Source organism: Esox lucius, chromosome 21 (genome assembly GCF_011004845.1).
Source record: "Esox lucius isolate fEsoLuc1 chromosome 21, fEsoLuc1.pri, whole genome shotgun sequence".
In the NCBI taxonomy this organism is placed as follows: Eukaryota; Metazoa; Chordata; class Actinopteri; order Esociformes; family Esocidae; genus Esox; species Esox lucius.
This window is the reverse complement of record NC_047589.1, coordinates 14,020,184-14,048,010: the sequence shown is the minus strand read 5'-3', so window position 1 is coordinate 14,048,010 and position 27,827 is coordinate 14,020,184. Positions and strand designations below refer to the sequence as shown.

Sequence of the window (27,827 nt, the reverse complement as noted above, 5' to 3'; positions counted from 1 at the left end):
CAGCAACCAGGCTCCAATGAGTCACGCACATCTAAGGACTGATCAGGAATTCAGGTTTCCTTTTTTGGCCACTTGTCTTTTGTACGAGTTGGTCAGATTTATTCCTTGTCCAATATCAGCAAATACTTTTACTAAACAGGCACTTCTAGTATTTTGATTATCTAGAATGTCTGCAATAACAAGCAGTACATCTGTTTCAATCGAACATAGGTAAACTCTTTTAACCATTTTGGCACTCATTTACATGTTTGCTCCTCAGTGAGGGAATTTGGTGATTTTAGGGACAAGTCCACTTGAGCTCAAGGTTGTGCTTGATTTGTGCGGATGTAATACAATATTAATATGATTTGTGTGTATGTAAAAAACAAAATAAAAGCATCGTGGTTCCTCAAAATAACATTTTGGTCTACCAGACAATGCGGCCATTAGCGGGATAAAAATATTTTTTTATCAGCCAAACTACATTTGACACAAAAAATAACCCATCAATATGCTGTGTAATATTTCTCAAATAATAAATCTATTCCCTGTAAGTAGGTACATGGTATATTGCCAATGTCCTTTAACCTTTGTGACGGAGACTCTTAAGTAAAATATCAGATGTGACAAAAATGTCAGCTGCCACTTTAAGGGCAAGGAGGTTTCCATGGTAACGGAGTTAATGCGTTTTTCTCTGTTGGGAATGTAACTGTTACTCACTAGCTTGTATCCGACTAGTCATTGCTAGCAGTTGCAGTCTGAACTCTAACATTGAAATACCACAAAGCTCGTAAACAAAACAATGTCCAAAACTGAGAAACATTAAGGTCTCAGAATATGATGCTTGAAATTGCGGGTAGGTACCACACAAAGATCTAGTTACAAAAATATTACAGTACCAACTTGCAACTTAGTTAGTTCACCCCATTCAATCTCTAACCATTGGTGCTAAATAAAGATGTATTTCACTTCTGACGGATAAGCGTAGTCTACGTTGTCCATGTCTCTCTCTCTCTCTCTCTCTCTCTCTCTCTCTCTCTATATATATATATATATATATTTATATTTATATTTATTTATATTTTTGTTTTACTTGTCCTGGACCAGCGTTAATGTCAAGCCCTTGAGAATATAGCCTAGGCCTATGGGCGAGGTAAACCTAGGCGTAATAACCTTCTGTTAGTCAGGTCAAGGTGCCTAATAAATTTCCCTGCCATGTAGGGTACCACAAACAGGTTTTGTTTCTGTAAATACTCTCTCAATACTTTTGTTATCAAAGATGTGACATTAATCTGTTCAGCTGTATTTTCATGTTCCGGTGACTAGAAATTAATGAACTGGTATTGTGTGTTTTTAATGTTGCACATACTGGAAAAATTGTTGAAGGAAACAAAATGCGAACATTTAATTTTTAAATTATGGGGACTAATGCTGAAATTATTTTTCTTTTCTGTCCAAGTTCATGTATGCTGTGCACCTTGGGACAAGGCATGGATAGAATTAATCCAAAAAATAAACATCTCTCAATTTGAGAGTACAAAGAAATTATTAAAAAATATTCTGCGGTTGTCGATTTGAGGATTGGTCAATCAACTGTGAGACCTGTTATTCCTTTACCCTCGTTCTCAAATCCAAGTTGACTGGCACCACCTTTCACCATAGAAATCAAGTCACTGATGTTATCCTCAACCTGACATAGTGCTGTAGTGTGGCCCTTTGAAGAATTACAGTGGATTAGTAGGACGGCGTCCGATGAAAGTGATGACTGGAGATGGGCCAAAGTATGACTGCCTGGTGAGCAATGTTGGATGAGTTGCTAATTGTCTAATGTGATGATAGCAACATGAGAGCTTTAGGACCCCTCCCAAATGGCACTTTATTCCCTATACCAGTATGTTTAACAACTGTGTTGTTGTTGAATGATTATTGTATCGCCTTGGCAACCCAACCCCTCCTAATCCCTCGGCCATCACAGGCCATCCATCCTTTCATAATTTGCCTCCTGACTGATCTTGTTATTTTTCACCTGGGTTTGATTATCTTTACCTGCCCCCAGGTCAAGCCAACAACTTTTGACAAGGAACTGGTAGTTTCTCTCTCTGATGTTAATTAGCTCGCAGTAGCGCCATATTCCCTTGTGTCCCATATGGTGAAGCTGCTCCCACAACTGCTCAATAGGGTTGAGATCCGGTGACTGTGCAGGCCCTTATAGACAATACCAGCTGGCTGCTTTTCCCCCATATAGATCCTGCATGGTTTGGAGCTGTACTATGGGTCATTGTCCTGTTGTAGGAGGAAATTGGCATCAATCAAGCGCATACCCATTGGGTATTGCATGGCGTTGCTAAATGGAGTGATAGCCTTCCTTCTTCAAGATACCCTTTACCCTGTACAAATCTCCCACTGTACCATCACCAAAGACCATCAGATTGGCCACTAAACCATGCTTGACAGATGGTGTCGTTCAATTCCTCCAGCATCTTTTAATCTGGTCTGCGTCTCCCGAATGTTCTTTGCGATCTGCACACCTCAAACTTTGATTTATATGTCCATAACACTTTAAAAATAAAGTGTTCTTTTGCTCATCTTAATCTTTTCTTTTTATTGGCCTGTCTGAGATATGGATTTTCCTTTGCAACTCAGCCTAGAAGGTATTATTACAAAACTTGGTGGTTACTGTTTGGATCATCTCTATCCAATCCAAGGATCAAAACCAATTGGATTTCTGCTGTATCTAAGGCTACCTACATGTGGCCTGTCTTAGCCTTTCTGTCCACTTTGTTCACAGTTACCACTTTTATATTTCTTCTGCCAGGGTTACATAAAGTCTGTTAATGTTACCTCATTGTTTCGCATTTTGATGTTCATAGGGGACAGTGTTTGGGGGAGACCTCACCCTCCCTTTCTCTTTCCACGGCGTGTTTGAATGTTTGCTCTGTCTCCTGTGGGGTAAAGAATGAATCCCAGTGACTGTGGATGAAGAGAGGCTACAGCTGTCTCTAATAGACACAGCAGATACAGTAAAGCTGGCTGATGCCTTGATGTAGTTCACTACAAGGGGAATAGCTCACTGCATAGGGAATAGATTGCAATTTGAGGCTTTCTGCATTTGGTTCTGATGTAGCAACGCCATGAACTGGATAGCATAATGTTTTGGGTTGGCTTTGTTGCCACGGCGTGCAAAACGTTTCTCAACATTTTTGATAGTGTAATCCCTCAAAACAACTGCACCGCTTTTGTCTTCTCCAAAAGTCCAACTAAATACTGTGTGTATGAATATTGCTACAGCAGGCCAGATGGAAATGCTGACGTCTCCCCCAGGGATTTGCAACTTTGTGAAGAAAGTAATCTGTTTAAGTGAACCACAGGAACAAAATTGTTTTGATGCAAGTATGTTGAGGAATTGCATGGAGTTCCAGGATATGTCTGTGAGATAAGAGGGTTTTCCTTGAGACACTTTGAAACTCCTGTTCAAGCATCAGCATTGATGTTATACAGTTTTAAAACCTTTTGCGGAATGGAACGTGTTTCTCATTGAACATATTTTTGAAAGCCCTAGTTCCAGAACAATCCATGGGTACAGTATTCTCAGTATGGGAATGGAAGTTGATGACCTCCATAATCTCCCCACGCCACAATCTTTCTGGAGTTTTGTGCATTCTTAAGGTCTACTCTAGGTGAGGTGCTCACTGACATGATGGATAAAGTCAAGGAAGTGATTTTTGTCTGGCAGGTTTTTCATTATCTGCTTGCACTGTACATATAGCTGGTTTTGTCTGCCTCTGTTCAAATATACCAGGCTAAAAGCTTACATCAGTATTTAAACATCAACTCATTGGAAAAAAGTACAGGCTCTAGTGTGCACAGCTTCCCCACTATTCCCTTGTGGACCGTCTACTGTACTTAAAAATGGATGGCCTAGGTCTACCTGGAAATGCAACAATAGATTTATATCTTTGGACAAATCCTGATTTTTGTGGGTGTTCCAATCTTTCATATTTTCTGTTAACGCATAAAACCAGAATTGTATCCGGTATCTGATGAATTACTTAAAACTTTAGTTGTGGGTCAGGCAGTGTTCATTTCAACTCTGCAGTGACCTAGGACCAAGGCGGGGCGTCAGCCCATGAGAAGACGGCTCCTCTTGCAGTGGTGGAGGAAGAAACTACGTGCCTCACCGTGTTCTGCAAGCTCAAGGGCTCACAATAGGAAGTTGTTTTAATCATCTAGCTGGGGTCGCAGCTGGCTTGAACCCTAGACGTTCTCTGTGTAACTTTAGGTTTCTTCTCTGTCAGTCAATTGCTACATTATTCAATGATGTCATCGTAGCATGTCTCGGCAGCAATGTGGTCATTGGTTTAACATCAGACCTCACCATGTGGACCAGGCTTCTAAACATTACCCCTGTACCATGGCAACCACCGCTGTGGGATGTCCGTGGTGGGAGGAGGGGGTGTCGGTTCAGAAGGTGTGCGTGTGTGCGCCTCAGCCCCATCCAAGAACTTCCACATGATTTTTCAATTACTACATCCTCCCGAGTAGAAACAGCTCGTTTTGGGTGTCGACCAGACCTACACACGCCCACTATCCACAAACGGAATGCATAACTCAGCCCCTTAGGATTCACCTTCCCGCCTTCCATGCTTAAAGGGACAATCTGTGATTGAGCCATCCATTTCTATTGTAATTATTTGTATTTGCCAAGTGCAACAGAGCTCAATGGCATCTTACTCGCTGTTAATTCCAACACAAAAAACCACAGAGCAATAATAACTGAGAGGTTAGGACAACTGTACTAATTCTTTCTCGATGCGTATTTGTAATGCCTTATGCTCCTACCTCCTGCCGTATCGTATCGGAACCAAAAAAGGCCCTCATTTTACCCCAGGGCTTGTGAAAAGGACATGCTATGGGATGGGGGGTTTTGTGTAAGGGATTGTCCTGTGTAGCCAACCCTTACAGCCATCGTCAATGGCAATAATGCAAACAGACCTGAGACTGGCCTTATGTCTGACCCCCTGACGGGTAATGGCTAGGGAAGCTGGGAGGTAACCCAAACCTCTACTATACTGCCCATCAGGCCTTTGACAGAACAAATACCCAAACAATAAGCCGTGTATGCCCACTCCCACTGACCTGGGAGAAATCATCTGGCCTATTGTTAGCGGTTAGATGGATGAAATGAGGGGCGATATAAATCTGTCTAGTTGGTTATTGGTTTGGGGGAGGCTTTACTCTGGATTGGTCTGTCATGGTGACTCATGGATGTTTAAGAAGAATGACGGATACACAGTCTGAAATGACTCACTGTTCCATAAGCAGTGGACTACTTTTGACCAGAGCCCCATAGCCTCTTGTCAAAAGGAGTGCCCTATTTAGGGAATAGGGTGCCATTCCGATTGCTATCTGTTTGGGAACAAGGAGGGAAGAGGGTGTCGGGAATTCCTGGTTTCCTCTCTGTTCTTGTTTTGCACTTTGCTTTTGCAGGAAACGATGCGTGCATCCTCATCCTTGCTTCATCTTTTGGTTCTTCCCTTTCCTAGACTGTCAGTACACTTTCACCTTTTCCCCGTCTCACTCTTTCGTTCTCTTTTAACTGTGTAATGACTCTTTTGAAGGACCCTGTTAAGCTATGTTTTATTGAGCTGCTCCTCTTATAGGTCAGGGTGACATAGCACTACAGTACATGCCAGAGTAACTGTTGTGTCCCAAATGGTTCCCTAGTCCCTATATACTACTGACTTGGGTCAGCCATGAGGTGGGCCGCTGAAGCCTCCGTTCTGATTTCCCTCTTTCTCTCTGCTGAGGGAAATGTTTGTTGGTTTTTAACATTATGTGGGGAACTGGACACGTTTGCCTGTTTTTTTTTTTTTTTTTTTTATTGGTGGTACTTGGCATCCCTCTCTGCTGTCCTCTCTTGCACTTTTTTTCTTTTTGTAGCTTTCTCTCTTTCTCTCCCCTGGACTGAATGGATCTTGGCATCCCCCTTCCCTCCTCAAAGCAAGACCCCCGAGGTTGAGAAGTTGACTGCTTGTTGTTTTTTTTTCTTGCCAGCACAAACCCCTCATGAAACACAAATAACTTAAGTCAGTTAAATGTTATGGCACAACATCTCAACTTTTCTGACATGACTGTTGTTATACCACCGTGTGCACATTTATCATTCTCAAACTGTGACTAATCATTTGATTTCTCATTCTGTTTACACCATATGACACACTGATTTATTTATACTTCATTCAAATGACAAGCTTTGAGACATTGATTGGGGCCTGTAAGTATTATAGTGTGTACAACTACTGCCATCACACACACACACACACACACACACACACACACACACACACACACACACACACACACACACACACACACACACCCAACCGATACTCAGGCGTTTGTGACTGGATTAATTGTTCATGTTAGTGAAAGGCAGAGTGTATGGGACATGAGACACGACACTAATGGACTCAGCTGTTTGTCTTTAGACTACAGCTGTTCTCATCACGTTCTACTGTTTGCCCTGTTGTCTTGTCAATGACTGATTGGTTCAGCAATAACTGCACTCTAGTCTCAGATCAGACTATACACTTACTTGACCAAGTTGTAAGGATACTTTTCAGTGTGTTCTCTAAATTCTCATTTACACATTTGAATTAGCTTTTTTATTTTTGGAAAAAAGCTATTTTAGAAAAAATCACAACGTTTTCAAAAGTTGACAGCATTATTGGAACCCTTTGGCTGCCTCAACACTGCCAAACCTGTTGGATCCAGTGACAAATGAGAGTGCAGACCCACACTACTTTGAATTATATCTGCTGACAAGATTTCTCACAGGCTCCCGCTGCTTAGCTGGCCTCATGTATCCCTGCCCCAAGCATAACATAATTGCTCCCCAGATCACCCATTCCACCACAGGGAATGTTCAGGACTGACTGCTTTGGTTACACCCTGGATAGATAGCTCAACACTTCTCCTCCCCATCCATCTGTGCTAAACGAGGAGCAGATTGGGCCCCCGACACTGTGGTGTTTGGGGTTCGTTGCTTTTGAACGTGTTTGTACTTCAGTGTGTATGCTTTAAGAGAATATGATTCTCAGGGCTGCCATACTCAGAACTAAGATGTGTTTGAGCATTGTGTGTGTGGTGGGACATAAAAACATGGTTCTAGTCTATAATTTCCTGTGTGCTGCTCGTGTCCATCTTCAAGCCTCGACTTTCTCAGTGGAGTATTTACTTAATGCCTTGTGAGTCAGTGGTAAGTTAGGAATCACCTTTCAGTCATGTTTGACTCTCATGACACACAGCGTACCTGTTTGATTGAGTAGATGCATTAGTCATGCTACTAAAACACACACACACCTGGCCCTGTTCATCGTTGCCCTTGGTTCCCTGCCGCCTCCAGCTTGCCTTTTATAGGAAAACGTACACTCACTGAATTCTCGGGATGCCAGATGTGTGTTTGTGTTTGTTTGTGTTTCTGAGAGTGGGTTTAATAAAAACTTCTACTTAATGAAGTGTTGCTGTAGAGTCAACCAAATTCTTATCTATGCCTCTTTTTCCTACTTCACAGCACCAAATATAGTGATGTTTTTATGTTTTGGGAAACCATTTTTTCCCGCTGATTCTTGACTTTGTCTTTGACAAGCTGTCAGCTGAAGATAAAGCTTAGGTCTTGTGAAGTGTTAGTTGTGTAATGCCCTTGTTTCCACAGACAGCAAAAGTGTTCATATTTTCATATTGCCTAAAGTAGAAAGAGATCTACTTGTTTTTGATTCTCTGATTGCTGCTCTCTGCTCTCTTATCTAAAAACCATTCCAGCAAGTCCGATAGCCCCTTAAGAATGGAGACGTAAGGTATTCTGTCTTCAGTGTTGCCAGGTCAGGATACAAGGCTTTTAGTGAGCGGACTGCCATGTTCATAAACTGTTGCAAACATTTTGTTTTCTACCAAAACGACTGTTCAATAACCTGTTCCCTTCTCCTAACTTCATCCCCAGGCTATTGCACATGGAAGTGTTCTGCTGAAAATAAACTCCTTTGTGTTAGATGTTTGAATCAGCATAAAATTTGCTAATCCAGTAGGAGTAAATTTAATCCATAACCTAGCCAACAGAAACCACAGTTAACCTTGAACCTGGAAGATAAGCTTTGTTTGCAACTGACGAGAACCGTGTCTGGAGACCATCTTGTCAGTTAGAAGTGTTGGCATCACTTCGTATGGGAAAGTTGTTTTCCCCGCATTCGTTAATGTTTTTCCCTTCTCTTTTTACTGTCCCTCTGTTTGGCTCGTCCCCTCCTACAGTTGACCCAGATGTCTCCTTCCCACTGTCCCTCCCCTCCCTCTCCATGAAGATAATTCTAGCCTGAGTCCTTTTGATATCTGTATTCAGTTCTCTGTGATAACAAGTTCCATGGGGCTGACAAATGAACCAATCAACACCTCCGTACTAAGTCAGGCCAGAGGGACACACGCAGCGGATTAGAATCCTGAATGGCATCCTATTCCTTACATGACTTTTGTCAAATGCAGTGCACTACATAGGGTGCCATTTTGGGTGCAACCAAACCCCTGTCACCGCCAAGCCCCTGTTACCGGCCTGTGGCTTGGTGGCTGGTGGAGGCCTTGGTTACAGGTAGACAGCTCTGGCCTGGCTCCACAGAGCCATTCGCAAATGGCTCATACTGCTCTGGTCAAAAGCAGTGCACTATATAGGGAGCAGGGCGCCAGTTGGGACGCGTCATGCTACAGAAGCGGCAATAAGTGTCTCTTCCAGTTGGTCAGGGGACCCAGTCCCTCCCGAGTGTCTCTCTCTCATCCATCTGGTTGTGGACACGGTCATATCTTCAGCCTGTATTGAAACGATGGCATTATAAAAGGTAGGCTACAGTCTTTCTGGTCACCATGGTTGCCGGGCATGGCCTCTTCATGCCATTCATAGGCGCCCTCCTGCTCTGTCTCTCTGCGTTACTTCTGTCTATATTTTGAGGCGAAATTGTGGTGCGCTGTGAAATCCGATGGATTTGCTGTGGCTGTTTCGGGGACTGCTGATCAAAGCAGAAGGCTGTGGTAAGATAGGAAGGGGGATCTGGTTTGTAGAACAGCGCTTTGGCCTCTTTTGAGTAAGCATTTGGGTCAGAGAGGGGCAGGGATGGTTTTGGGCCAGAAGGGGGGTTGTACAGTGATAAGTGGGGAGAGATGGATAACGAGAGCAGTTGGGCAGGTCAGGCCTGGAGTACAGCGCTCTGCCCTGGTACGTCTCTGACAGACATGGCTCCTAACACCTTCTTTCTCTGCCTCTTATCTCTGCAGTGTCAGTAGTCATTAGTGGTTGCTGTGTTTTTTTTTTTTCTGTTACCCAATTGTGCTGTCCACAGCATTTTTGTTGCTGTAAATGGTGAACTTACACATACAAAAAGTCCATCATGAGAGGTGTGTTATTGTTGTTCAGATGGGAGTGTATTAAGAATGCTTCGGCTCCCTGGTCGCTGAGTTAGCAGTCTCTCTAAGTGCACTTTCGAGTCATGATGGAAATGCTGTGTCATAGTCTTGATTTTAGTCTTAAGAGTAGTGTGTTTTCCATTGCATGTTAGTGGTTTATAAGTGCAAATATTTCCGCAGTGTCTTTGTTGTCATCTGCTTTGGGGTGGTGTTTGTGGAACCAAACTGAAGGTTAGCTAGGTAGTTGCTGTGTCTGTACAGTTTTTCTGCCTTTGTTGTACTGATTGTTGCTGTGTGGTCTACTCAACGTGTTTGTAATAAGTATTCTGCGCCAGCTGCCTTACAATAAAGCTAAATTGAAATCACATTTATCCCTCTGCCCACCATCTTGTGTCTCTTAGTCTTGATTAGCCGCTAAGGTGCTAATGCTTTCCCTCCACTTGCCGGAGAGTCAGTAGCTCTCCACTCTACTCTCCTGTCTCTTAACTGTTGCCAACCCACTGAAAGGAACAAAGCAAAGCACCTCACCGCTGAACAGCCTCAAAGCAGTGGCCTCATGCCCGGTCTCCCGGTTCTCAACCAACCAACTGACAAAACATAAATCACCTTCAAGGTTTGCTTTCATAACACGAGGATAAACAAATCAATAATGTCTGTTTTCCAATTGATGGGTTATTTTATGCTTGAGTCGGCAGTTGACCATAGAAGTAACGTTGAGGTGATTAGTCGTGTGAAGTTAGGAGTGCTGTCTCTGTAGGGGCTTCTCAGTCAGTACCTTTTGGTGAACACTAGAGGTTGCTGTTTATTGATAAAACAGTTGTTTGGAATGGCAGGTGAAAGAGATCAGTTCTTTGTTCTGATGAGTATGTTGTCTGTGTTGCTTGCTGAGTTATTTTCCTGGGATTAAAAGCCCTAACTTCATTGGTCTCAGTCATTGTCATCTTTGTTTCACCCCCCCACCCCCATGCTGGTTCATTATGATATTGGGATGAGCAACTGCCACTTCTGTTGGGTGGTTTTGAGGCTGGCATATTAGTCAATGTGAGTCTCGTGGTCAAGGCATCAATGCTTGGTCATTGGCCCACAGTCTGCCTTGGCAACAGGAAACATTTTCTGCTGCTCTACATCCAGAATATGCCCAAAACCAAATAGAGGACTGATTTAACCCACTGTAACAACCTGATACACTAGCTTCCATCATTTCCAATATGTAGATTATAACCAAAAATGATTCAGTAATTGAAATTACACAGAGCAAAATATAAACACAACATAAAAAGTGACAAGCTCATGTTTCATGAGCTGAAATAAAAGATACATGACATTTTTCCTCAATAACAAATGTTTACATTGTGTTGAGTCTCCTTTGGCAAGAAAATCTGTCCAACAGATAGATGTGGCATATCAATAACCCAGCCACTCCAAAACGTGTAGTTTTGTCAACTACCAAATACAGCAGTTTTCTCAGGTTTTGAGGGAGCGTGCAATTGTCATACCCAACTGCCAAAACGTTTACCAGATTTGTGGAAAGAGAATTCATGCCAGAGGATTGAATGTTAATTTCTGTACTATAAGTCGCTTCCAACATTGTTCAGACGATTTTGCAATACGTTCATCAGCCCTTGCAACCACAGACCACGTGTGACCACCACAGCTCAAGACCTCGTCATACTGCTTCTACCCCTGTGATATTGTCTGAGACCAGTCACACAGACTGCTAATGTAAGTCTCAGGGAAAATCATTTGCATGCTGGTCTTGACCTGACTGGGGTTTGGTGTTGTAACTGACTTCAGTAGGCAAATGTTCACCTTGGTTGGCCACTGGAATGCTGGTTTTTATGGCTGAATCTCGGTGTAACTGTATCGAGCAGTAACTCCTTAATATCTTCCATGGAAATTGTTGCGTTTATTTTCATTTAGTATTTTATCTGAATTTGTGAGCTTTAGCAACTATTTTGTTTCCTGCTGTGTCAATATACCGTATGTGTGCAACATTATTCTGTTTGGCTTCTTACAGTACTTTGTGGTTCTTATTAAAAATACATCATAAAGAAATCATAAGTGTTCTGGTACAGAAATCCTGTTTGTGTTCATTGGCTTGTTTTAGAAACATGATCCATTAACCTAACAGCGGAGGGTGAGAATGATGTGGGAGATCTGAAATGCGTGCTAGGGGGTGATTAATGCTACTCAGTGTCAGCATAGACTTTATTAAGAACCTTGCTTCAGCAAAGTACATGTAATAAAATCCTCATTCATGCCTCCAATCCCTTTTAGGGAATGTCCCCATTATACAGACATTTTAGAATGTAGTAATTGAAATATAATTGTAAAGGACTATACTATGTATATTACGTCATATTTAAACGTACCGTTTGCGGATAGTTTTTGTCTATAGGCAAACAAGGCAAGGCAAGGCAAGGCAAGGCAATTTTATTTATATAGCACATTTCATACACAATGGTCATTCAAAGTGCTTTACATAAATATCCATTTGACAGAGGAACTGTTACAGAAATAAGAAATAATAAAAACCATTAAGAATATAAAATCAAATACAGAACAGTGAAGAAATAAGAAAAATTAAAACCGTTAAGAATATAATGTCAAATACAGTTTAGAATAAAAAATATAATAAAATAAAGGACAGTGAAAACAGTCAGTGGCACAGTGCTCATTCATTAAATGCAAAGTAAAATAGATGTGTTTTGAGTCTGGATTTGAATGTGACTACTGTAGGAGCACATCTGATCTCTTCTGGAAGCTGGTTCCAGCTGCGACTGGCATAATAGCTAAAAGCAGACTCTCCTTGCTTAGAGTGAACCCTTGGTATTTCTAGCTGATGTGATCCTAATGATCTGAGTGTTCGTTTGGGTTTATATTCATTGAGCATATCTGCAATGTATTGAGGTCCTAGGCCTTTGAACGATTTATATACCAGTAGTAATACTTTAAAATCGATCCTATATGTAACTGGCAGCCAGTGTAAAGACCTGAGGACTGGTGTGATATGATCATATTTTCTGGTTCTGCTGAGAATCCTGGCCGCGGCGTTCTGTACGAGCTGCAACTGTCTTATGGTCTTTTTGGGAAGGCCAGTGAGGAGTCCATTACAATAATCCACCCTGCTGGTGATGAAACAACAACAAAATACCTAATTTAGGTTCTTGAATGCGCTAAAGTCCTTAAAAAATTTTCTTACATTTCACATGCAACTCTGAATTGTTCATTTTCAATATACCTACATTTTTATCCATTAAATGGTTCTGCAGATCTGTATAGTACTAAGAGCTTCCTTGGCCATGGAATCATGGTTTGAAAACCCCTGGGGTCATGATAGTGGATACATTTGTCAATCATTTTGTTTATGTGGTTACATTGATTGGGGTTCCCTTGTCACCCTCTCTCACCCTTAGTGTCACTTTTTGGAATTATTTCATGCTCTTAGTCACATGAAAAGGTCACCTGTAGGAAGTTAGTGCAGCCATTTTAGTCAAGCCACCTGGAAGCAAGCGGGAGGAAAAATGTTTCTGTTAATTGTAATATTTTTTGTAATCATGTTTGTCCAAAGAGAAGCTTTACTTTTCAGTGTTGTAGGGTGTATTGAAGAACATGTTGCTCAGAACCACAAGTAAAAAACGTAAAATAAATTTCCTGTCGTGGATCTTCTTTGAAGAATCTCAATACTACCTCAAGTGTTTAGCCATCGGGCCTTGTATGCTAAGCAGCGAATGATGGGGTCAGAATACCTGGTCCCAGTGAACTTTGTCAGAACAGACGTGATATCCCTGTCATCAGCCATATAAAAAAATGTCCCCCCCTTGACTTCACCCATTACATCTTTGAGTCTCATTAATGCTTAAGGCCTTGACTGATTTCAGCAACTTCCAGCCGGCTTGGGAGACTCTTAAGGTTGAACCACGGTCAACAACCATGATTGAACCTACGTGTGCCCAACCTGCAATTAAGTGTCCCTAGAGAGCAACGAGGCGGGGCTACCCTTGTCTGACACCATCCCGCAGACTGCTGTGCCACTTTGGATCGACACTGGCTAGGCCCCCGGGAATTTGTCGGTATGCTGTGATCGTCCATTAGCTTCTACTAGTCATTAATACATTGTCTCAGTCTTACACACTATCTAGTACTTAATCATCACAACATTGCTATAAATTACTAGATAGCTACTGTTGCTCTTTAAAGTGTTGATGGAAAGTATGTGCATTTTGGTTTGCATGTGTCAAGCTAGTTGGTCATCTGAGAGGGTATTGTTGTCCTATGACAGCTGATTTGATCCCTTTGAGTTGAGACTCATTGGGTGGGAGAAATCTATTTCTGGGAGATTGAGTGTTATCAAAGTGCCAGTGTTGAAGCCATAAATGGATGCTGGTGTATCCAGTTACACTACCTCCTGCTGCTTCTGGGCAGGGCCACTGTCTCCCCTGAACTGGAAGTAGCTGACCTCCAGACAATTTTGTCATTTGTACTTCTAATTTACTCTTCTTTGGCATGACTTGTTAGTCTAGGTATGTTTTGTTGTGTCAGGTGTATTTTGTACAATAAGTTTATGGACATTCCCAATTAGAAGTCCATGAACAACACATTGTTTGAATGATGTTGCTAAAAAAAATTACAAAAAATCTGCTCTATACTCTCATCTGCTTGGTCTTTCTGTGTTTGATTGATCTGGCCTGGCGTTGCCAGAGTGGGAAAGCACCGTTCTAAATTTATCGTCTCCCTAAATCATGTCTGCTGCAAATGAAGCTGCCACACGTGTTCCTGAGAGGGTGAGGAGGGTGGGCGTGGCAGGGTCTCCACTGGTGCTGGCAAAGCCTGCTTCATTTCAATGCAGTCAGTTGTGTTCCATTAGTCCTCCCGTTCTCAGCTGTGACCTTTCCCCATACCAATTGTGGAAGTATCCCCCCCCCCCCCCACACACACACACACACACACAAAACCTACACATTTACCACTTGAAGACCTACACCAACTCTAAGAGTTAACCCTAGAAGAACTGCTTCTACCAACAGACCTGCCACAACCCAGGCTGCTTCTACCAACAGATCTATACCTACACAGCTTGATTCTACCAACAGATCTATACCTACACAGCTTGATTCTACCAACATATACATACCAATGCAGGCTACTTCTACCAACAGATCTAACTGACCCAGACCTACACCAGAAGGTTTACCCCAAGCCCCCTGAACGGATCTGTTGCATCTAATATAGCCTAAGAGAGATACTTCAGCACGGTAAGTCATGAGTTGACTTGGGTGAAGTTTGAATGAAAGACTAGCTGAGCGTTTGTGTTCGGTTAAGAAGTAGTCAAATTGATATGATTTGATAGCTGGTCAATTTGTGATCTTGTTTGAGGAAGGGAGAGAAATTTGGATTTATTGAACCAAAATATCAGCTTGTATCCCTTTTTAGGTTGAATGGCAGCCTCTGTTTCAGTTTATGTAGTGCCCCATGAGTCTAATTCTTTGTAAAATGAGAACGATTCCCCTTTGGAACAAGGCTGATTTTGGAGTTGGTCAAATCACCCAACCAAACCGAGTCTTATTAGAAATAGATTGGCTCAAATATTTTACGTAAATCTTATATAGACAGTTCGTTGATGAACCTTTTGTATACTTGTTGTCGACTTGAATCAATCTTGAAGTTCTGAACATCTGATAACCCTGTTAAACCCAGCTTTCTCTCATGAGACGTTGCAGTTTCAACAACCACATCTACTTCAAAGGACTATATTATGATGTGAAACTTTAGAATTGGTATAATGGACGTTTGGCTGGTTTGTCAGCCGGTGATTGACCAGGGACTCACACATTGTATTGCACCTGTTCTGCTCTCCGAATCAGACCACTACACAGGACGTAAATAGAAAGCAACTGCTTAACATGTCACACACACACCTATAGTTGTTTCACACTAAAGGTCATAGTGTGCTACAATCACAACATTAACTAAAATAAACCACTGATCCATCCCTATACTTGGAATGTGATATTGACTGACCGTCAACATGCTTGATTATGGCCTGCGTGTGGCTCGGACTCAGTGACGTATCTGATATATTTAGATAGAAAGATGTGTCATCCTAGATCGGTACAGTGTTAACAAGGCTTTGTACAGAGTTGACCTGTGATCTTAAGTATGACTGACACCAGTGAGAGCGCTTCATGATTCAGTTAGGTGATTCACACGTGCTAACACCTTTGACCTCTAGCGATGCATGTGGCGTATCATATGTACTTACGTCTTGTTTGTCTGCACCGTTTGCCCACGTATTATTTAATTAGGGCTAACTGTTAGCTAAGTGACTATATTTAGCACAGTTCCATAAATACTCAGCCCAGTTTAAGCATTAATTGGCTGACTGATCTAATTTCCGGGTTGGTTCATCGCTTGGATGCAAAAAAGGAAAGAGTCCTGTTGCCATCCCTTTAGTCTGCTGGTTCCCTTCAGTTTCCCACATTTTATGTTATCGACTTAATTGCTTATTAAATCCCTAATACAAAACAAACATGTTTTAAGAAATTAGTGCCAATTTATTGAAAATAAAATACAGAAATATGTAAATTAGTATTGTTGATTTTATTTATTTGCTAGACTGCTTAAGCGGAGCTGGACAAGAACAGCGAATGTCTCTTAGTGGGTGAGTAGTGGTTTGAGACGCAGACTGCTATGTAGGCATTCGATCCTTGCCATTGACAAAACAACGGTCAACAGTCATTGTTTTCCAAACTTATGAACCAGCCATAGAGTGACTGGAGTCATTGTTTTCATTGTAGGTGCAGTACAGCTATTAGCTAGCCATGCATAATAATAATCTCTCTAATTTCACAGCTTGAATGTAGTGTAGCAACCCTGTTATTCCTGGATGTTCGCTAACGTAGGGAACTAGTATCGAGAACCGTGGAGTTTCGACTAATTGGTTTGATAATGCAGAAGTAAAGACACCACATCTCTACGTATGAATAGCACACTGTTAAAATAGTGTAGTGGTTAAAGACAGCATGCCACGTAGGAGACCACGGATCGAATCCAGCCACAGCAACAACATTCATCCCTTCGCCGGTCGGCAGAACTAGGATTGCCTGGTTCCTTTTCTTGTTCTAATGAATGTTTTTTTTCAGTACTTTGATTAGTCCTTCAGACTTCTTGTTATTCTGTTTACCTAATGCACTACAATGACATTAGGTATGTCTTCCGTGGTCAATGTCTTTTCTGTCTCTGTATCCAGGCACATTGTAATGAATGTAATATTGTCTGACCAAGGCTCCTAGTCTCAAATTCTATGATTACCTATGTCTCCTGGATCTATGGCTGTGTGCAACCTCATTTTAGGCTATATCAAGGTGGCAACTATCCCTTGTACCTGCATTCAGCACAAACTAGTGGTGTCATCTGTACAGTTGGGAAAGAATATCAGTTTGAACCTTGGCAATATAAAATCAGAACAACTCATGACATTATTGTGTACTGGTCTCTTAACTTTTACTCTATCTTTTATGACCCTTGTTTCCATATATACGATTCAACCTGATATTATTAACTGTTATTCCAACGACTGAGAGGTTTTTACTTGATATATTGCTAACACATCTTCCACACTATTCAGTACTTTGTAGAATTGACTTTAGCAGTGATCACTGCTTCAAGTCTTCTTGATTATGCATCTAGCAGCTTTGCAAACATGGATTGTGGGAGTTTCTCCCATTCTTCCTTATTGAACCTCTCAAGGTTTGTCTGTTTGGATGGGAGGGTGTTGGTGAAATGCAATTTTCAGGTCTCCCCACAGATGTTTATGGGATTCAAAGTTTGTCTTTGGCAAGTTTGCCACGTTTCTCAGACTTGTCCCAAAGCCACTTGAGTGTTTTCTTTGCTGTCTGCTTCAAGTCATTGTCATGCTGAGTTGCTGTTTAGGTTGTCTAAATGGATCTTTCTGTATTTTGTTCGTGTTGTCCTTCCCTCAATCCTTACCAATCTGCCAGAGCCCCGCTGCTGAGAAGTATCACCATAGCATGATGCTCCTACCACCATGCTTCTCCATAAGGATGGTATTAGTCAGGTGATGAGCAGTACCTTGTCTCTGCCTGATGTAGTACTTGGCATTCAGGCTGGATAGTTTTAATTTTTGTCTTCTCAGACCAGAGAATATTTTTTCATATGATCTCAGAGCCCTTGTTTGCATGTCATATGTCTTTTACTGAGGAGTGGCTGCCATCTAGCCAATTTAAAAAAAATCTGCCTAATGGAGGGAGTGCTGCAGAGATGGTTGTCCCTCTGGCAGGTTCTCCCATCTCTGCAGAGAAACTCTGGAGCTCTGTGAGAGTAGCCATTGGATTCTTAGTTCTGGAGACCTCACAGGGATGATCAAACAACAAAATTCCTCTGAGCTTATTTGGAAATGGTCTGAATACAATACTTAATTTTTTTTATAGCTTAGTACAAGTTTAAAAAAAAAAATGTTTTCACTTTAGGTGAAATAAAATGCTGATGCACACCTGGAAGAGCTCAGTGACCAAATGTATACAAACAGTGTTTTGATTGCTAGGGTTATCAAGGCGGTGGAGTTCAAATGAATGATTTTAGAAATGGGTAAATAGGTGTTGAATCTTGTGAAAGAGAACGAGATGCTCAAAGAACATTTAAGGTTGGAAAGAATAAATGAATTAGGATGTGAGAACGTAGGTTATCCAATTATTCTACAAGATTGCTGAGGATGGAAGATGTGGTTAATTGGTGCACAGAAAGAAATATTTAAAACAGAAATAGACAGGTCATTTAATTTGGATGTCTGCACACGAACCAACATTTTAGTGTCTCAAAGGATTGGGCAAAATGCATCAAGGCAAGAGTTACCAAAGATCTTTTGAATGTACCTAGACTGACGAGGGATGCCTTGTGGCCATGCTGAATAAGCACATGAAGTGAGCCAAGAGCGCGTATTTCCGAGGGTCTCTGCATGATACCGACTTATAAACAGGCATATGATGTAATAAGGAGCTTGCATACTCCACATTATGAGTTAACGTTAAAGGGAAACAAAGATTTACTTCCACTAGTAATTAGATTTTTTGTTCATTTATTTTATTTGAACCCAAAAGTTGTGAAGAACAATATTTAAGTCTTGTTTCGCAAAAGGCGAAACAGCAATTTTTTCAAGAAACTCATTCCTTTGTCTTTGCATTTTTTGTTTACTCCAAATGAGGACATTTTCGGTGGCAATTTTTTAAAAACAATTTCCAGGAACACACCGATCAGATGAAGGTGGTCACTTTTTGGCTGTTGTGATTAAAATTGAGAAACAAATTTATTTTAGTGAATCTGTATAGCTATTATAGTGCTACACAGAATGGGGAGCTGGTAACCATGGTCACACAGGGTATTTCAGAGCTACATCCCACAAGCTATGTGGAATTAATTTGGCTCCTGATGAATAGTTGGACAGACTATCTAAATACACAGTAACACATGGGAATTGCATCATTCAAGACTTCAACAGTTCTCCCTGACTGACATTTGGAGATCACTACTACTAATTCTCTTGGCTCCAACTTAATGGAAATCCTAAATCCAGGCTTGACTATTGGCTCTGCACTAATAATATTTAGAATTTAATATCGGACACTTCTGTCTCTTGTTCCCCACTCACCAATGACTATATGACATGTTAGATTCTCATAAAAATTGAAATTACATATTGTGTATGAATATATATAATATTCATACCAGTTGGTACATGGGGCTAATGGCAGTGCTTAAATAGCTGCTGTCTCAGTGGTGGCTGGGTTTTGTTTCTTCCCACTCCAAGAACACTTCAAGTGTTTACCCCAGGAGAAGTCCAAACATTTAAATGGATCATTCTGAGATGGGGAAAAAATATTTTTGATGTGTTGGTATCCTAGCATAATTAGGAATGCAAATAGTGTCCCATTGCAGTTAGTGTTGACACTGTGGCCCATTCCAAATGTCGATGCTACCCAGAGAGAATTACTCTACCTCTGCCATATTACTGAAGGAGTGAGTCAATAAAATCTGGTGATGGATGGGCTTTTTAGACAGGATGTTGTTTCCTCTGGTTCTGCCAGGAACAGAACCGGGCCCAGTTACCATGCATCTCTGTCCATTGAGGAGAAGACATTTTGCTGTGGAAAGGAGGACTCCAACACGACATGTCTCGTGTTGTTGACCGTCTCTTCATTTAACTTTGGGATATCTTTGTCATGACATTGCATGTTCCAATAGGTCTGTTATTAACAAGCCTAAGAGGCTGGTCTTTGTTTGGGTTGACATGCTTGTTTGGTCTTTCCAGCGATGAGTGCCCATAGAGTATTAGGAGCAAAATGTTAATAACAAAGCAGCTGGCCTTAAGGACAAGACAGACCAACATAAATGTTTACTGTGTACAATAAGATGAATAGTTAAGAAACAAATGGAAAATCTGAGGGCAGATGTGATAGAACACCACATCGCCACAAACACAAATGTAGGCTCTATTCTGTTTTGTGAAGTCTCATGTTCATACCAGGGTTGTCTGGTTAAAGACAGTTGGAAAAGATTGCGCATCTCCTTCAAAAAATGTATGGTTCCACTGTATTATTTGAAAAAACGATTTGTATTATTTGAATCGATTAGTCTGTCTACTTTAATCAGAAACAATACCATGGCTATCCAATGCGGTATATAGACAAGCAATGGGGAATAGTGAACAGTAGGATTGTACAGTGACTCTTATTCCAGGCATCAGCAAAAATGGGTCATGTATGGTCTGAAATGCAAAGACATTTAGGAACTTAGGAATTATGCATGAAACTTTCACAGATATTGTGAAAGAATAGATTGCTGCTTGCAAATATGACCTGGAGACCTGTGTTGTTTTTTTATTTTTTTTTATTTTTTAAATGCATCAATTTTACTTGATTTTATAGAATGCTGAGTCAGTCACACAAAATACTGTGTCTCTACTCTAAGGATTAATCCACAGATGAGTTGGGAAACCTATGAATATTTGCTAATTATTAATCTTTCAACTCACACATGGGATAGAAACCTTGTGAAAACCAATGAGTAATAGGGAGAGGTGGGACATGTGGCACGTAGAGCCTCTCAGATAGACCCAAGTTCTATTTGAGCGCCTGGAATAAATAGAGGACTATAGACACCTGTGGGCCATATGCACGCGAAGAGAAAGATCAGTCATATTGTATACAGATGTATGGCATGTGAGCTGTAGCACAGTCACACACTTTTAACTTATGCTCATTTTCTTACAGGTGTGGGTGCTAAGAGCAGAACAGGGGAAGTACTCTATCTTCCAGTGTTTATGTGATTTACCGTATCTCTCAGTATCCAGTGTCCCCTGGGGTTTTGCCTTACGTCTGGTCATACTTAACACAACACTAACATTACGATCATCACCGTCAGCTCAGCCACATAAATGTAACAAAGCCCCACCAGTTTCAGAGGATTGAACGCTTACTGGGTGATTGGGTTTTGGCTGCTCTCTGGGGGATTTCTCAAACTGGCCGTTGGAATGTACACGTATGATTCTGTTGGATTCTAGGTATTTTTTTTCATCTCATTCCACCGGCAGCTCTGGATTACGAAATGGCGATTCACTGGAGAGACTGAGATGGAAAGATGGGTCCTGGACCAGCACTATGGTGGGCTTGGCTGCAGAAAGCAGGGTGCGTTACTTATTCGGTAATCCGAGTTCTGCCAGGTGTTGAGTAGGGAACCCGTTGACCGGTCAGATCCGGTACATGACGACCTTGGCCGTTCTGTCTCTCCTATTGAATAATGCTTGTTACAGCCCATTTCACTCAGTGGGATGAGATCTAAGTAAATTCTGCCGAAGTTACCAGGCAAAGGTTCGTGGGATATGGTCCGTTTCTGGTAGAGAGCCTGTGTGACCATGTTTCTTCTGGCATCCTCTGTTTGGAACGCTCAATTTGTTTAGTACGTTTCCAATCGTTTCTCTGGGAAGAGGTGTTCTCTGTCTTTCCCAGCAGCATCTTTCGGTGATACAGTTGGTGTGGCATGCAAATGTCTGTCTCCTACCCACTGACCCACCTTGTGTTTTCTGACTGTTTTGGGCCTTCAGTAGATGGAAACAAGCATTACCAGGTTTGGCATTGTCTCGCCTTTTCCTATCCAATACGCTAAGAAGAAATGGGGTGACAGTTCCTGGGAAGATGGCCAGGTGGGAATGGAATGGGGTTAACACCAGGAATGCACTGGCAAAAGGGATCGGTAGAACTTTCCGGTGCCACTATATGTGTTCCACTTAATACAGCTGCCCCCATAACAGAGGGACATATGTTCTCTCCGTTTGTCTTTGTTCCTTTGGTTTTCTTGCTTTCTCTTCTTTCTCCTCTCCCCTCTTCCTTTTCTCATCTCTTTTTTTTCTTCGTATGAACTTGTGAGCGTTCTGCTCAGTCTCAGAAGAACATCAGTCCTGTTCTTCACACCACCCCCTTTGTATATTGTTCCTCAAATCATGTTCTCAAATGGCTGTTAAATGATCTCCAAAAGGTGATTGGAGTGACCAATAAGAGGTTTTGAGGAACCCTTTCGAGGCCCCCTTTGGCCATCAATAAACCACCATGGTCTCCTGGCTGTCCCTCCCCTGCGGGTCAGCTTCCACTCAGCCCAGTGAAAACTGTTCTCCCTCCTGGCAACCCAGTTGTGCAGCCAGCTCCCTCTTACAGCCAGGGCTGCAGATTCTCTGTCCGTTTTCCGTAAAGCGCCGAAAGGCCCATTTTTCTTAATGATTATCTAAAATTATTCAACAGCCCCCCAACTCCCCCCCCACACTTGCCTTTATAGAACTAACGCTTGTAATGTGTATGTCTTATTCTCTTTTTCCTCGCTCTGACTTTGATGGTCATTGAAGGATGTGTACTTGTGTGGTTCTCCCGCCCTGCTATCTTAATATAAATTATTAAAATGTTAATTTACAGAATTCCCCCACCGTTTCAATTTAAAGATCATCTTTACATTTTGGTGTAGTGTTGCTGTAATTATCTGACCACCAGGTTAATCTTCACGTATTCTATGTTCATTCTAAACCGACTTTTTCCATGAGCTATTCAAAGCCCTGTCTTTAGGTACACTTATCTGGGTTATTTTAGGATCTCCTTCCTGGTTGAGGACATGACTGGCGGTGTGTGTTTTGACACGGTTATCTTGGTCACCCTATTTGTGGCAGGTATGTTGAACAGGCTGTGGTACAGTAAGCAGAGGCCAGGGTCTTGCTGAGAAGTGAACATTCATGACAACGGTTTTGAACTGGGAGAGATACGAATTGTGTACTTTGGACCAATAATGTGCACCTGGATATTGCCTGTGTCCCAAATGGTGCACTGTTTTCTTTATAGTACACCACTTTAGACCAAGGCCTATCCAGGGCACCAGCCAATCACCATGTGGCTTTGTTAACCTTGACCGGTGACCTTGTTCTCTGTAGCCACCCAGTAATAACACTTGACCTTATTAGGCTACGTTTTGGTGTGTGTCTCTGACCATGTGCAGCTCTCTCTAAGGGCCAATGACTGTTAGACCAAGATAATGCCTTTACACTGTTTGCACTTTCAGAAGAAATGTTTTCACCCCGAATACCCTCATGACCATTAGGTCAAAGGTGACCTATGTTGCCATACTTTCAATTTCGAAACATTGGCTCTTCTGAAACACAATTGGCGTTAGCTGTAATGTATACCTCTTATCCTCTTCGTCAGCCCAGTTACATAAGCATGTATATTTTTATATAAATTCACATCTCTGTTGGAGCGAAGGTCTCAGTCTGTGCACCGGTATGTGTACAGAGACTGCATGGCCAGGCGTGCTGGACCCGTTTGTCATTACTGCATCTCCCACTTTCCTGTGGGAGATGCAGTAAATCTGGACTTTCTGAGAGGGTTAGTGAGAGAGAGGGACCTGGGCTGAGAAACTGAGTTCTGGGGCCAGTTTGAGACAGACCTGCTAATGTTTTTCCTTCTCCCACTTCAAATAATTTTCCAAATGGTGTAAACCTCCAGGCTCGCACGCACCACACACCTCCATCACCGGGCCTGAAGAGAGACTGCCGGGGTCGTTTATAGTGCAATGCCCTCATTGGATATATTTCACATGAATTGACTGTTTTCACTGTATAGGCTTTCATCCAATGCAAGACTCTGATGTTGTATAAATGTGACCCCGTCTTTTCCTTGCTCCCTCCCTCCTCCTTTTTGCTGCCTTTATCTGTGACCAATCAAGTAAATCGTAACATATTCATAAATAATTGTCTAATTTGTTAGGGCTGCATAGACTTGTATATCCTTTTCTAGTGGTTTACCTTGAAGATTTGTTTTGGGTTGCCAGATTGGTTGATGTTTGTCTTAAATGAGTTGTAATCCCATTCCCTCCTAATACGGAGCGACAAGGGTTTCCGGTCCCCATTTCAGTTGCCCGCAGTGTGATAGTTAACTGCCTGTGTGTGTGCGTGCGTGCATTGACACTTCCAACTCTTTTTTTTTTTGTTCATAAATACTGTTTTAGCATTAACTCTTAGCATAACATCCACCTCCCCGTCCTCTGGCACTGCTGGGTGAACAGATATATTGGTAGGCTTCACCGACGTGCCACTCAAGGCACTGAGTCCTCATACAACTATGTGATTGAGTCGTGTACTGAGGCATTTGTCCATGGGCTGGATGACTGCCTGTTGACTGGAAGCTGACAGATTATTTTATTCATAATAAGAATGTTTGTCTGCAGGTCTGGTATGTTTTCCAAGATAAAGGGGGGATTAGATGGTTCTTTTCTCCAGTTCTCTGTTTGGCTGTTAGCCTCACGAAGGCCCAATACCTCCTGGGTGCAAAACGTGTTGGTTTTCTTGCAACGATTTCAGCTGGGCTTGTTTAAAGTGACCTGATGGAATGGAACCATTGGCAAACAGTGGCTGTCTAAGAATGTCACCCCCCTTGGACTTTTCCACAATGTATTGTGTTACAACATGGAATCAAAATGGTTTTAATGAATACTCAGTTTTTGAGGGCGACTTGTTTTAGACATTCACAAGTTTGTCATATTTTCTCCATTTCTTAATAATAAACTTTACTGTGCACCTGGGGATATTCAATCCCTGGGATATATCCCACCTCGAATTGGTGCTTTTGAAGAACCTTATTCCGGGATTTGCTTTGTAAGTTACTTAGGAATTGTGCTAACCACCTGTGAGACCTCTCAAAGACTGGTGTATTTAACTTAAAATCATGTGAAACACCATATGCACACAGGAGGACTCCTGCTTATCATGTCACTTCAAAAAAAAACGCAAAAAAAAAATTCCATTTAGATTTTATGTTGCAACACAAAACAGGAAATAAGTGCAAAGGGGGTGAATACCTTAAGCCAGTGTACTATTTGAAGCCGGGTCTGGACCTAGATAGGGTCCATGTTGATGAATGTTAAGTGACAACACTGCTGCATATAGATCTGTGGCTGTTGGCTGTCTTCTGGTTGAGTTGCTGGCCTTTTGCCGTTTCAGCTGTCTACTGCCACTAGGTACACGAGACCTGAAGAGGCCTTGTTTTTATGTTGTGCACGGACTGGCCGCAACCAGCTGGTGTCCAAGTGTGTATTCGAAGCTACAGATTAGTTGAATAGAACTGATAAGAACGTCCTCCATTGTGTCTATGGTAAACAGGTTGGCCACGTGGAAGTGCTTTCTGAGGTGGAAACTTTTGGTGTATAGAAGGCGTGTGGGGTACAAACATTTTGTTTTCCTTGCCTAAATCTCAATGCCTCCTTTTAAGTACAGTCTGAACCACACCTAGGTTGAGTGTGGATAAGGATGCGTTTGTGTCGTAGCGGGGTTCAGTTAGCTTTTGGTCTGAGTGAAGTGTCTTAACGATTTGACTGGAAAGCACCTGAGCTGCTGAGTTTACGTTTCTCGCCTGTTCCTCATACTGCCTCTCTGTCTGTCTCTGCGTGCTCCTTTTGTCACTGCTGAGTGATGACTGGAATTTCTAATCCAGCTGAGCCGGTGTGTCTGTCTGACCCACTCCTGCTTTGTCACTGAGCCAAGGAAACGCGGCGGCACAGTCCATACTTCTTGACTCCCTTTATACCTTTCCCTCTTTCTGCGTCACCGTCAGCAGGAGGGAGAAGGACACCCATCCTCTCTGGACCTGTTTGGATAGCAGTGGGGCCTTGCCTGGCTCATTTCTCGGCTGTAATCAGATTAGCAGCCTCTGAGCAGCTTTAGTTACCCACTGCTTTCCTCCAGCACAGCCTGTCCGTTTTGCCATTAGCTGTTAGTCAGTTAGCGATTAGCCGTAGGAACTAGAGGGGAGTTGTCAGTAGACGAAACGGCCAGCTCCGCTCTGGCAGCCCAGAGACGACCAACACTGCTCTGCTGCTACTATGCACTTCAACTACTACTGTTGACTGGAGTTCTGCGCCCTCCTTCGCTCTCCTCTCTTTCTCTCCCTCTCTAACGCTACCTGACTCATTCCCTCCTTCCCTCTCCTCCCTTTCTCTGTGCTGAGTGCCGCTCGTCCCGGGGCATCGACTTACTGCATTTGTTTCTCTGCAGTCGGTTGCCTGCCTATAGATTGGAACTCAGCACTTCCCCTCTCTCTTTCTCTCTACCTCCCTTTCTCTCTCCTTATCCCTCTTTTTGTCTCAGTCCCTTGTACCTACCTGTTTTGGGAAAATGTATCGGAACGCAAACCCGTGGATCTCAAACTACCTGAGCCATGTCAAGATCTGCAGCCAAGGTAAGGGGCTCGGGCTCAGGCTAGGGCTGAAGATAGCGAGGCAAGTGGCTCTCTTTTAACTGCCCCCGTTTCCAGCTGTCCTTGCGCTGTCTGCAGCTGTAGCCTCCAAGGACGTATCTGCCGAGATAAGCTAGTCTCAGAGACTGCAGAAGGGGAGGGAGAGAAGGAGCGAGGGAGTGAGGGAGAATGGGGCCGATCTTTCAGTGCTCTACTTTGTCATGTTGATTTCGGAGAGTTGTGTCATGGCACGCTATGTGCATTTGTTCTGATGTGCAATTGCCCATTCCTCAGTATGGTATTGTGTGCGCGCATGCGGGCGTGCGTGTGGGACCAGAGTGCACATGTTGCGAGTGCTTTTCATTCTTAAAGATGTATTCTATTCTCTACTCTGGAATGCCAATGCACAGCTCACTAACGCAGGGCGGCCCAAACCTGTTCCTGGAGATCTACTGTAGCCTCCCTGTCCAACCCCAGTTGACTCACCTGATTTGAGTTTTTCATCCACATACTTATCTGGTTGGGTTTGGTGATTTGGCGTGCGGAGTACCTTCACAACGGTGGCTCTACAGGAACTGGTTCGGACGGGCCTACCCTAGTGCTGTTCGACTACTATCCAGAACTGAGTGTTGTCAGGGGGTTCTGCTTGGTTAAATGTCTGGGAATAGACGGCAGTTCCTGGTGCCCTGGGGCCATGGGTTCCCAGCCATTCAGGTCTGGTAAGATTAGTCTGTCTCCCAAATGGCACCTTATGGCCTATGTAGTGCACTCATTTTGATGAGATCCCTGGTACCCAGGACTCTAGGCCTCCATATATTTAGCCATCAGTCATTTAATCAACCTTTTCCTGTTAGTGCAGCCCTTACTAGTGAATTATTCCACAACTACATGTAATGCCCTTCCGGATAAAGGCTTTGTTTGCTGCTCATTGCCTTAATTTGTCTTTAATTGGCTTTTAGCAGTGGTATTTACTGTGTGCTTGCAGGGAGGGGTTTATGGCTTAATTGCCTCATGCTTAACCCTCCTAATGTTTCTGAATGAACTCTTCCTCCATTTCTTTATTTATTGACTGTATAAGCCCCTCAGGAAAAATCCTCTTTTGATGACCTTGTCTCTAAAAGACGCTGAGGGAGGTAATAGCGGGTGTCTGTGCGGGTGTGTATTCGGGTCTGCAACTTTACCACCATGCGTGGTGGGGCGGTGGTTGTCTGTTTTGGAACTTTGTGACGGTTGGATTGTGATGTAAGCGATCCCGTCATCGTTTTGGGCTCTCTCTAATCCCAGGCTGCTCTGCTCCGGGTAATCCCATCTCAGCGGGGACAGATGCTCTTGAATGGAGTGAGTTTTCTTCGCACACTTGATAGGCCCGAGTATTAGTCTGTAGAACATGTAGTATGAAGTATCTAAATGAAAGAGATCAGATGTTTTGTGATCGCTACATACAGCATCATGAAATACATCTGGGATGGGATTTCAACCAACTGGATGCCAAGATTAGCCCTGCCCATTGTTTGAGTCGAGTGGCTATCTTTGATGAAGTCGAAGCCATGGTCTGTTCATATGTCCGCTTTAGTAGTACGCCTATAAGATTCCATGACTCATGCAATCCCTCTATTTCCATGTTTTATTAGG

At 42.5% G+C, this 27,827-nt stretch overlaps 1 protein-coding gene across 11 annotated transcripts in view; it reads left to right on the top strand.

Annotated features, from left to right (window-relative positions):
• Positions 1-14,653: 14,653 nt before the first annotated feature.
• The window catches only part of svila (supervillin a), a 62,184-nt gene continuing 49,010 nt past the window's right edge, over positions 14,654-27,827 (top strand). For 6 of the 11 annotated variants that reach the window (XM_013139559.3, XM_013139560.3, XM_013139561.3 and 3 more), the window contains exon 1: positions 25,583-26,198. In XM_013139559.3, coding sequence (XP_012995013.2) covers positions 26,135-26,198 — 64 coding nt within the window. In that variant the 5' untranslated portion in view covers positions 25,583-26,134. Of the gene's footprint in view, positions 14,676-25,582; positions 26,199-27,827 lie in introns of those variants that run through there. The other 5 variants (XM_013139562.3, XM_013139564.3, XM_013139563.3 and 2 more) reach the window with 3 other exon arrangements.